We start from the raw sequence: 12,741 nt of genomic DNA, 5'->3' as shown, positions 1-12,741 counted from the left end.
CCACGTGTAGGCAAGCAAGGAGAAGGATTAACACGTGCCACGCATGTCGCAGGTGCCATAGTAACATGCGTCTGCCTTGAGGGGAGAGAGTCAGACTGACTAACGCTGGGAGGCGCTCGATGAGCACGTGTCAATCTCTCCTCGATATGGACGCCACGCTTCTCGCCACACCCGAGAAAAGAGCCGGAAACCGACGTGATTTCACCATGTGTTAGGCTCTGGAGCTACACGATCGGCGAACGGGACTCGTGAGAAGAAAAAAGATTCGGTAGTCCTCTGATGGACTGGAGCCGAGCACCGTCATCTTCCTCGGCAGCAGCTTCGACCGGAGTGGAAGGAGGCTACTGCTCCTTGGCACGCCAAAAAATCCACCCATCTAGGCAATGGGGAATTCCTCTCTTCCTTATACAATGGTAGAGCGATCTGACGACCATCTACTGAGACCATAAGGTGCTGTGGAAGAGGGTCACCCTTTTTCCTGCGAATGAGCATCCAAGCCACTCCCATCTCCTCCCTTAGCTTAGCGTTGTTGTCCAGCTCCACCAGAACACCTAAGAGCTTAGCGACCTCAATGAAAAACATGTCGTCCCAGAGTTCCAAGGGTGTATCCCAGATGAGGAACCGAGCTTCCTCCCACCCGAAAATCGAATATCCGTTCCAGTTCTGCACGCTGACAATCAGGCCCTCGCCGTGAATCGACCCTGCCATTATCAGTATGTCTGGACTCAGCCCCGGACACAGTTTTACCCATAAATCGTTGTAACCGATTGGCTTGATCGAATATTGCGCCAGACAAATTCGACAAACACTGATGATCCAAAGTCAAACCTAAGGGATCGAGGTCCCCTCCCTGGTGCGAAGCACCACCGAATCCCGAAGCCATTTCTTTGAAAGCTCAAGCCGCTCCTGGGGAATACACATGGAGAAAGGTTGAGGCCTGTCTTCCTGGACCAGCTGTTTGCTCCCGCCTTCTTCTCTAACCTTGCCCTTCAGAACTTGTTGAGTAGGGGTCTTCTTCGATGAAACTTCGGAATCGAGAAGAATGTCCCTGTAGGAACATCCTTCTGGTAATATGGGTATGACCCTAGCATCGGCCGATTGCGAAGATTTGAGAGACGACGGATGGACAGTCCGATTCTTCAGCCCGGGTCCGAATCTCGCGCGTTGGACGAGTAAAGGCACCCCGCCGAAACGCTCCCCATGAAGCATTAGAACGGCTCTAAAGAGCTCTTCTTCAGAGCTCATCCGAACGAGAGAAAAACCCTTATATTGCCCTAAGTTAGCATCCCTTGGTATGATAACCTCCATCACCGTTCCAGCGCGACCGAAGACTCTGGAGATGTTGATGGGCAACCAACCAAGAGGATACCCTTTTACATACAGAGTTGGGAAAAGCGAATTGCTTCTCTCTAGGTTGGACTTCCTTTAGGGACGTCCTTTTCTTCTTCCGACCTCCGTCCAACCCTCCGACAGAGCACCATGATTAGCATCATCCCCTTCTCCCGAGATAGCCTTATCGTTAGTCTTGAGACTCCTCCCGTTGATGCTTGCAGCTGCCGTTCCTTTCCCTCGTTGCTGTGATGAGCCATCGCGGTTACCGGGATATCCTCCTCTTGCTTCAGCTCTTCCTTCACCGTCGTCGTTGTTTTCCGGATCGCCGGGGTCCGAAGGTCTTTCTCCGATCAACCATTTGTTTCCTCGTTTCTTTATGATTTTTATTGAGGCATATTTTCGGGCCAAAGCGGACCAAGCAGTAATGACCGAACATTGATCGTTGAGAAACCCAAATGTTATTCTGACGTAATTTTTTTAGCCAATATTCTGAAATAAATATCAGATTTGTACAAATTCAACCACATTGCTACTGCATCGTCTGAAAAACACTAGTTTATATTAGTAGAGTCAACACGAAAATGACTGCAAAGAGAAGTTCAGAACATATACAACAGATATGTTAAAACAACCTACAGAAGCAATGAAACAAATACTAAACCTGTTTTCATTTAATACTGATGGCAATGAGTTACAATCAGTGTTCGAAATATCGGTATCGCTTTACGTATCGCATCCTTGGGATACAGATACATATCGGTTATCACACGTGATATATCATTTGTATCAGGTAATTTATCACACTTTTTGGGAAACATGGGGAAACAATGGAAAATGGCTGAATTTTTCAATGCAACTTCAGGGATTGTTAAAAAAGACCTTAATACACACTTTTAAATCATATCATCTCAAAAAAGAAGTGCACATAATAGGTTTCTTTTGTATAGGGTCCTAAGCTATGCGTTGTTTGACTGAACTAATGCAATTATATTCAAATTGAATGAATAACATTTTGAGTGTATGTGATGATCATTTCATCAAACACTCCTTAATACTTCTAAATTACTCTCAATTGATAGTTTGTTGAAGAAACATTTTGAAAAAATAATATTTTATTAAATTTTAATTAAAATTGATTTTTGTTTTTCGAAAATTGACAAGAACTTAACAAATCGGTAGATCAACCCTCATACATGCTTGATTTCATGTTTGGAATGCAAATTGCAAGCAATTTGGGAGAAATTGGGGAAATTTAGAAATTTCCTCAATTTTCCCCAAATCGGACCACCCACACTCAAATTTCGAAACTAGAGTGTATGTAATGATCATTTCATCAAATACTCCTAATACTTCGAAATTAGTCTCAATAGATAGCTGGTTGAAGGAAAATTTTGGAAAAAAACAAAATTAAGGAGAACATGAAGAACCAATGGATATCGAATCAAAAAGCTCCAACTCCATGATTTTTCATGCAAAACATAAAGAACCAATAGATTTGTAACCATTTGACACTGATTTAACATAATTTCAACAAAAAAAAAAAAAAAAAGGATCGGAAATGTTCACCGGATCGAACATGTGGGATATATCGGCACTACCTGTGCATTTCATATCGCACAGGTGGGATACAAGATATATTGGCTGATATCGTCGATATTTAAAACATTGGTTACAATAACCAATATCTTAAAGCATAAAGAAACTAAAAAGAAATACCATATTACACAGAGAGATAGAAGGATGAGGTATAAAAAAATCTTACGCTGCATACACCACAAATTGCCAAAGAAGCTTCCAAGAGATTCAGTAAATTGATCCGCATTTCCCTTGGGAGTTTCCTCGCCATCTCCAAGGAATCTTTTCCAACAGGATCAGAATGAAATCCTTTAACAAGAAGGGGGTGATCACATGCTTGACGGAGACGCAAAAGCATCAACAAAATATTTGCATAGTTTTGCTTTACGGTCCCAGCAGCTGCATATGCCTGAAACATAATGTCCAACTTAAAAATATGTTTACAAAACCTCTATATAATGTATCAGACATCCAGAAAAGTTCCGAGTATACAATGGATCATCATCATCGTTATCACTTTCATAGTCAGCATGACATCTTAAACCTTTCTCCTATCAATTTGGCATCAATTTTAATTGGTAGATTAGCAAAAGTTTTACATCAGGCTGCCTGCTGGACGTCATTCTTCCTCTTTTACTTGGGCTCTGGAACAGGGAAGCTCACATGGACAATACTCGCACCTCAACATGATCCTGCCTATGCAAGGTCCCAGCCCTACAATTAATACATGCACACCACAAAGGACAAGCGTGCAAAGAAGGGTCATGGGGAGGCAGTTGCCAAACGAATTAAATCATGACAGACATTCCCTTGTAGAAGATAAGAAACACAGGGCAGCCAATGGGCCGGCCTAGTTCTTACCTACAAAGAAAATCACTCATGTAGGAGAGAACAATGCATCACAAGAAAGCAGCCAATGGGCTGAGGCTATCACAATGCCAGGCTAGTTCTTATCCACGATGAAAATCATTCCCATCTAGAGAGAGAACAATGCATCACCACAGCACAAAAAATGGGCTGCCAATAAACCTATTAGTACATTGTTTTTTGCTGTTTATTTTGATATAAAAAGAGGTGAGTTAGGGCATATTTTTTGCTGTTCTGGGGGATGTTGGTGATGAAAAGAAAACAAATGATGAGAGGGAAAAAAGAAGAAGCCACCATGTCAAAAGATTCATAACTGAGAAAGAACATGGACTTGGCTTCCAATCACAAACCTCTATCACTTGAGAGATGATATAAATTTGATATTTATGAAGCTGGTAGCTATAACGTCATGCTCTTTGTACTTATATAGGTATACCGGTTTTCAATAGAATTTTCCTCCTGAAATAATTCATCAAGCAAGTATCAACAGCAATCTCAACGAACCTAATGACCAACCACAAGTTATTCACTTCTAATGACTATATTCGAGATTTTGTGCATCAAGATCTTATGAGACCTCTTGTGGGAAGGTAGAGTTGAGGGTAATATATGACATCTCATTGAGGTGTGCTAGGTGAAAAGAGGAAGGAAGGATTATGGATAAGCAACATTTGATAGAGGAAGAAAGCTTGTCTGATGTAGGCCCATGGCTCACCGAAGGGTCCAACATGTGTTGATTTTGGGCTGTCTGTGGCAGGATTTAAGTCATTAATGTCAAAGATCGCATTTGCCATTTGTGGAAGATAAGGTAGCTGATGTGGAAGATAATGATTGAAGATTTTGGAGGTGATTAGTAGATTTGCTTTTTAACTATTTTAGGCCTAATATCTGTTAGTGGGATTTGGTTTTGTTTTTTTTTTTTTGAGAATTGTTAATTTTATTAAAGGAGCCAAAGGACTCAAAAGAAAAACAAATAAAATAACCAAACAAAGACAAAAATAAATAAAAATACAAGCCAACTCCTCGAATTAGGAACCCCAATCCCTAAGAAGCAAAACCACCTTGCTAACGGTGGATCCCATAGGCTAGCATCTATAGATTGTTTTCTATTATCTTAAATAAATTAAATATTAATTTGAGATTATCATAGTAGAAAACAATTTGAGAGACGAAAGCATACTAGGGTTGGACGTCCAACCCTCTTTTATATATATATATATATAAAAGATAGCCTTGTACAATCACCAATATGCTCTTAATATTGAAGAGGCATTAAAGAGATGGAAAGGGCAAAAGATGAAATAAGAAAAAACAACTAAAGCCTAAATAACTGACTAAATCCCCATAAAACAAAGGCATAGAAGAAGCATATTCAGGCTCACACACTCATAAGACCAACACTCCCCCTCACGTTGAGGCATAGATATCAATCATGCCTAGCTTGCCAAAAGTATGTTGCCTAGCTTCCACAATAGGAGCCTTAGTAAAAATATCTGCCAATTGTTCAAAAGATGGAACACGGAGTGGAAATTATGCTTGTAGAAACTTTCTCACAAATAACGTGACAATCAGCTTCAATATGTTTCGTTCGCTCATGAAAAACTGGATTAAAAGCTATGTTGCTAGCTTGATTATCACAATACATCAGCACAAGAGTCTTCACAAGGAATCCCAATTCAGTAACAGAGTTTTTCAACCACACAATTTCACGTAGCATATTTGCCATAGCACGATACTCTGCCTTAGCACTAGAGAACTTGCCCAATCTACATCAGAGTATCTTCTAATATTCAATTTATCATGACAGCTAAATAGGAGACCATGTCCAAGAGACGATTTGATGTAGCATAAAATGCGACAAATTGCTTCATGATGGCTGGAACATGAAGCATGCAAGAACTAACTAACCAAACTCACAGCATGAAACAGATCTAGATGAGTGATCATTAAATATATTAATTTTCCAACCAAGCATTAGCACATGCTAAGATCATCAAGAAGTTCCACATCATCTCCCCCGAGCTCTTATTGACTTCCATGAAGAATCAATAGGTTTGGCACCAAGATTATCAGTTGCAGTCAACAAATCAAGGGCAGTTTTACACTGAGACAAAACCATGCCCTTTTTGGAACAAGAGACTTCAATTCCAAAATAAATATTTTACCGGTCCCATGTCTTTGATATCAAACACCTCACTCAGATATAACTTCAACTCAGAAATGCCATTAGCATCATCACCTATAAACATAATATCATCCACATAGACACAATAATAGTCCCATTCACATGCTCATGACAAATACGGAATGATCAGAATGAATACAAGCAAATTGAATAAGAATCAAGACCCGACTACTAAACTTATCAAACTAGCTTGAGAGGCCTGCCTTAAACTATATATCTCCTTCTTCAAACGACACGCCTCCCCCCATTGTTTGAGTAAATCCAGGAGGAAGAAGCATATCGATCACCCAGTCAAATCATCATTTAAAAAGGCATTTTTGACATCCATTTGATGCAGGGACCAATGCAAATTGACAACAAGAGAAATAATCACCCAAACAAAGTTCAACTTAGCAACAGGATTAGAAGTCTCAGAATAATCCTTACAGAAAGTTTGCATAAAGCCTTTAGCTACGAGGTGACCTTTATGTCGAGATAACAAATCAACGGCAAATTTACATTAAGACAAAATTATACCCTTTTAGAACGAGAGACTTCCATTCCAAAGAAATATTTTAGCAATCCCAAGTCTTTGATATCAAACACCTCGCTCAGATATAATTTCAACTCAAAAATGTCATTACCATCATCACTTAAAATAAGAATATCATTCACATCGACACAATAATGGTCCCATTCGCATGGCCATTAACAAACACAGAATGATCAAAATGAATACAAATCAAGGCCCCACCACCAAACCGCCTTAACAACATCCCCCCAGAATGATCAAAATGAATACAAATCAAGGCCCCACCACTAAACCGCCTTAACAACAACCCCACCACCTCCCCCCCCCCCCCCCCCCCAAATTGTTTGAGTAAAATCCAGGAGGATGAAGCATATAAATCTCCTCAATCAAATCACCATTCCAAAATGCATTTTTAACATCCAATTGATGTAGGGGCCAATGCAAATTGGAAATGAGAAATAATCACCCAAACAGAGGGAGTAGAAGTCTCGGAATAATCCTCACCAAAAGTCTACATAAAGCCTTTAGCTACAAGGCGGACTTTATAATGATTTACACTTCCATCAAGATTGTACTTAAGCACATATATCCAACAATAACCAATGGGATTCTTCCCAACTAGCAACTCAACCATCTCCTATATATGATTCTTTTCAAGAGTTACCATCTCCTCCTCTATAGCTTGTCGCCGCAAAAGAAAAATAAAAGCCCTTGAGATTTTTAGGAAAGGTGAAGGAAGGACACTCGAGTGCAAAAACAAAGGACCTGAAACGACAAGGCAAAAAATGATAGGAAAGAAAACATTGAATGGGATAAGAGGTGCACCATCCTTTTGCTTTTCTAACAGCAATAAGCAAGTCCAAGGAAGGGTCATTTAAATATGGATCAATATGAATAGGCAAACATGAATAGGCAAACAAGCAGGAACATTCCTTCAGTCATATACCTTCAAGTAGGATTTAGTGGAATCAATATCAACCTTATCTCTAGTATAATCGAGTTTGGAAGGAACAAACACTACTTCATCATACTCAAGCACAGAGACAGGACGAACCATAGAATGGTGCTCCCCTTTCCACCAAAAAAATATGGAGTGTCTTCAACAAATTTAACATCCATAGAAATATAATTCTTTTAGTAACTTGATCAAAACATTTATACCCCTTTTGTGAAGACGCTCCGTATTTTTTGTGGAAAAGGGGAGTAGGGGTGTTGTGTCTATAATATTGATCCTCTTAGAAATAAATTATCAAATCAAGTTGTCAAATGCATTTTCTTGGGAACAAACATACCAATGAGGACAGCACAAGTGAAAAAAGAATACATAGGCAATAAATAGTTGTCAAAAAAATGTGGTTGCCAGAAAATAGGGCGACAAATACCCAAAAATATGCAACTACTAAAGAAAGCAAAAAATGGTTGTTGAAAATTAGGGCAAAAAATACTCAAAAACTTGTCCTGATAGAAAAATCAGCAAATGTTATCCAAAGCAACAAAAAAGTCTACTTTAACAGAAAAAATCCAGGAAACTCTAGCCAAGGCAACACAAAAATCTGCTTCAACAAAAGAAATCCAACAAACCCCAGATAAAGCAACACAAAAAACTGCTTCAACAGGAAAAAAAAATCCAGTAGGACTCTGGCCAAGGCAACACAAAAATCTGCCTCAACCAAAAAATAAAAAATTAAAACCAGCAAACCCTAGCCAAAGCAACCCAAAATCCACTTCAATAGAAAATTTCCAGCACACCCTGGACAATATAAACTAGTTTTGTGACAAAAAAATTAGAGAAAATCTTGAGGCAAAATCATCCAAACCTGAAATTGAAACAATCATCAATACAGCACAGAAGATGAATCATCCGTAAGACCCCTTCAAAAAACCAAATCATATAGTCAGCTAGACCATGCCAACTTTCAAACCAAATCCCCAAAAAGAAAAGAAAAAACGAAGAAGAGAAAGAAGAAGAAGAAGACGGAGAGAATCAAGAAGAGAAAGGCTGGAAGAAGGGAAATCATGAAGAGAGCTTTCCTAGCTCTGATACCATATCAGAGTAGAAAACAATTTTAGAGAGAGAAGAAAGCATACTAGGGTTGGACTTCTAACCCTCTTATTTATAATAGATAGCCTTGTACAATAACAAATACACCCTTAATATTAAAGAGACACTAATGAGATAGGTGAAAGGCAAAGGAGGGGAAAAAAAAAAACAACTAAAGCCTAAATAACTAAGTACTAAAGGCCCATAACAAGGCCTAAAAGAGGCACATTCAGGCACATATGCAGGGCTCACACGCACCAAGAACTAGGCCCACATGCTCATAACACCAACTGAGATCAATCTAATAGCTGGGGGGACTTTCATTAATGATCCGTAGGAATTGTCTTTAGGGTCTATAAAAGGGGAGTGGCGTGGGAGGTACGCATATAAAACCAACACTCATAACACCAACAGAGATCAATCTAATAGTTGGGGGGACTTTCATTAATGATCCATAGGAATCGTCATTAGGGTCTATAAAAGGGGAGTGGCGTGGGAGGTACGCATTCCACATTTTCTGCATTGTGAGTTTTCTTACGTATTGCAAGAGAAGAAGTTTGATATCAATAAAGTTATCTCTCCCACTGCTCAAATATTCTTGTAGGTGTACTCTTGTTCATTTCTTTGAGATTCGGGTGTCAAGATCTCATTGATTGACTCAATAACCGGGTTACAACACCATTTTTGGCATCAGAGCGAATGATCATTGGGGGATTTTCAACTTTACATCATCTCCTAATGGCTTTAAAGGGGGTGACAGATAGAGTTTCGGCAAGTAACCTAATTAATATGTGCACTCACAGAGCAAATAGATCAACTCACAGATACAGTAGACAATCTCACTAATCAAGTGGGAGAGCTTATGCATTGAGGGAGTCCAGAGACTTAAGTTGGAGCATGTGGACACATAGGCAAAAGTCCCCATGAAGGTCTTAACCAACAATGGGTGGGCCAAGCTTATGAAGACGCCAATGATGGAGTCCTTCAATTGTTAAAATGTGACTGAGAGCCTGGAATTAAGGTAGAATTTTTAGAATTACATAGTCATTTGCATGTTGAAGACTTCATTGATTGGCTAAGGCAAAAAAGGTATTCGGGTACAAGGAAATTGGGAACAGTTGGAAGGTTAAGTTGGTAGCTATGGAGTTTTCCGATCACGCATTAGCATGGTGGGATAATCTCCAAGCCGATGGAATCTATCAAGGTGAGGACAACAAAAATTCTTGAAAAAAGAAGGAAAAAAAAAAAAGGAAGTTCCTAGCTGCTTGTTGGTCATCACATGTGACTATAATATCATCAACATAAATCAACAAATCGATCTTCCATGCTTTGTTCGTCCGCGTAAGGTAAAAAGTTGAAGGATGTAATCAAGAGGAAGAAGTCACGCTCGAGGAAGGAGCCACTTACTCAAGAGAAGCCATGGAACACGAGGAGCGATTTCTAGATCTGTGATGGGAGTCGACGGTGCAGAGAGGAAGCGCCTTGGACAAGGGAGGAGTCGAATCCAAGAGAGGAGCTTGATGCTTGTTAGTAAAAGAATCGTCCAAGTTCTATAATGAGGTCTTCAGAAGGAAAACTCAATGACGGTAGAGGGGGTGGGAGTTGGATTTCAGTAAGAAGAAGAAGAAACGGATCCAACATACTCGGGGTGGGTGGTAGGGGGTGGACCCACTGTAGGAACTTCCCACCATCTTCGTTGATAACTTCCTGAAGTAGACAGACTTGCATTTCTCTAGGGGGTTTGCGTGTTTTGGGGCGGTTAGGGAGGTAGTCATCCCTATGGTTCAATGATCGACCATTGTTTTGGGATTCGCCTTTGTACATAAGAGCAGCTCTGAGGAGCTGGGTCAGGCAATTGAGGAGCTCGAGGGGTGCAACTATGGGGGAGTAGACTTTGGATGAAAAAGGCGCACTACGGTCCAAACGTGGTGAACCAAGCGGCGACCAAGAAGGAAAGCAGAAAGGAGCAAGGACTGTTGAAGGCAAGAAGCAGGATGTCAGAGGAGGGTGTGGGGAGGTTAGGGGGCAAAGGGGTGCCCACTACTAGCAAGGCAAAGTCCTATAAAGATGCAATGGTGTGGATTCATTGGAGGTCCTGCAGGGGGAGGTAGAGGCAGACATGGCGAGGGGACTGTTGGTCCCAAGTTGGATAGTAGCAAGTGGGTGTGGAAGGTGGCCTCGCTCGAATCAGAGGTGAGGGTTCACCAACAAGTGAATGAGAATGCCTGAAGGGCCATTTAGTGGAGTCTGGTTGTTTCTTTGAATATTGGAGCTTTGGTAGCTGATCTTGGAGTTTAGTTGACCGGTGTTGTGGGATTAGGGAAGATGATAGGATCTTGAGAGGTGTGGATCTCCTTACGGTAGACTGAGAACATGGAGATGATCATTCTCGCCAGCTATCAATTCCGAGAAGGGCCAACAGCCTCCATCCGAAAGTGGGTTGATAGCTCCTAGTTTGGGAGGGTTGATGTGTGGTCTCGCAGGTGACGAAGCTCTTGTTCAGTGGTCTCGTAGAGCACTGAATCTTGGTGTCGATTCACATCTGAAGGAGATCGGTCTGCAAGCAATTAGTCGAGCTACAGCTCTGATAGAGGTGACACCTATCTCGCCTCTCGACGTGTGAGATATTGATCCGAGACAGTGTTCCTAAGGTCAAATGGACGGTTGCCTTGGCGCAGGAATGGAACTGAGCTTGTCACATGCTTTGACGAACCCTCAATGTGGCGGTTGCCTACATGTGGATCAGGACACGTGGGGGATGAATATTGAAAGGTGGGGATGTGCTGGCGAGCGATGGGAGGTTGAGAGGATAGTGGCGGCTACAATCAATTCTGAAGCTACTTCAGGTGCAATAATTTGGCTCGAGTCTCAGTGTGGGTAGGTGGGGTCGAGATACTAGCAAACCCTACGCTTGTGGTTCTCCCCCATTTTATCCTACTATCTTACAAGGATTCCATGCCTCAAACTCATCTCATCCTTTACTCATCTCTAACATTCATAGCCTTCTCAATTCTTCTTTAAATGAGGGTAGGGAGGATCGAAGCACGGCGACTTACGACAAGACCAAGAAATAAGTTTTTCAAAGAAAGGGGCATCTAGAAGGCCAAGGAGGAGCAAATGGAGAAAACGCAAAAACCCACCAAGGGTTGCAAAATGTTGGTAGGTTTCGAGGTCTCACCCCGCAGAGGTGTTGAGGCTTCTTAGGAGTGAAAGGAAGGGCAAAGGGGCTAGGTTGGTTATCCCATGAATGCATGTCACATTTCGTTGAAGAGATTGTGGTTGTCAAACTGAGATATGGTGTATTTAACTCAGGCTAACACCTATTCCTTCATCAAGCATGGTGTTAATACATGTTGCACTTAATGAAACATCTTCCAATGCCCAAATCTAATAAAGAGGGCCAGAAATAGCTTACTTAGAGAAGTATGAGGAAGAAAGCAAAGCGACCAGCATCATGTTTGTCTTTAGTTGCTAAAGAAGAAGCAAAACAATCAGAGAGAAAGAGGAAGAAGAAAAAAGAAACAGATATATATAAGAGAATATAGCCAAGTCCCGAGAAGATACAAATGAACATCACCACAATAAGATATATAAAGAAGGTGACTTCGTAATTGTAACAAGTCTAAGAAGATTGGTCCATGCCGAGTCAAGAAGTTGGGTGACAATGTCTATGAGATCAAGCTGCGAGATGACTTAGATATCTTGTCGACTTTCAATGTGGCAAACTTGTTCTAGTACAATGGAAAAATGTTTGATATGCAAGATGAAGTCATTGTCAATATGGATAAACAACTCCAAAGAATAAGAAGGAAGAAGTTGAACAAGTGTTGTGCATGAATACTACTAACACTCGATAGGGCCAATACAAGCAATACTTGATGAAATCGAAGAACAAACCCTATTTTAAATGCACATGGATCACGAGGGATGCATGGAAAAGATAGGATTGGGATCTCTACTAGTCTAAAGCGTCTAACACGCTGGAGTCAATTTCTTTCCAACCCAAGAAGAATGATGTAGGCCTATGACCCCCTGCAACATGTGTTGAGTTTGGGTTGTTGTGGAAAGATTTAGGGCCTAAATATCATATACCAAATTTTCCATTTGTGGAAGTTAGGAAGGCTGATGTGGAAGATGTGATTGAAGATTTTGAGAGTATTTAGCAGATTTATTTTTGCTATTTTAGGCCAAATTTTTGCAAGTGAGATTTTCATTATCTTAAATAAATTA

At 40.7% G+C, this 12,741-nt stretch overlaps 1 protein-coding gene across 4 annotated transcripts in view; it reads right to left on the bottom strand.

Annotated features, from left to right (window-relative positions):
* The window catches only part of LOC131242879 (helicase-like transcription factor CHR28), a 73,466-nt gene that overhangs the window by 26,615 nt on the left and 34,110 nt on the right, over nucleotides 1-12,741 (bottom strand). For 3 of the 4 annotated variants that reach the window (XM_058241826.1, XM_058241825.1, XM_058241823.1), the window contains one exon: nucleotides 3,095-3,316. The exons of the other annotated variant lie outside the window; for it this stretch is intronic. In XM_058241826.1, coding sequence (XP_058097809.1) covers nucleotides 3,095-3,316 — 222 coding nt within the window. The remainder of the gene's footprint in view (nucleotides 1-3,094; nucleotides 3,317-12,741) is intronic. 4 annotated transcript variants of the gene reach the window in all.

This window comes from Magnolia sinica, chromosome 4, assembly GCF_029962835.1.
Source record: "Magnolia sinica isolate HGM2019 chromosome 4, MsV1, whole genome shotgun sequence".
In the NCBI taxonomy this organism is placed as follows: domain Eukaryota; kingdom Viridiplantae; phylum Streptophyta; class Magnoliopsida; order Magnoliales; family Magnoliaceae; genus Magnolia; species Magnolia sinica.
The sequence above is the reverse complement of the archived record's forward strand: the minus strand, read 5'-3'. Positions and strand labels throughout refer to the sequence as shown.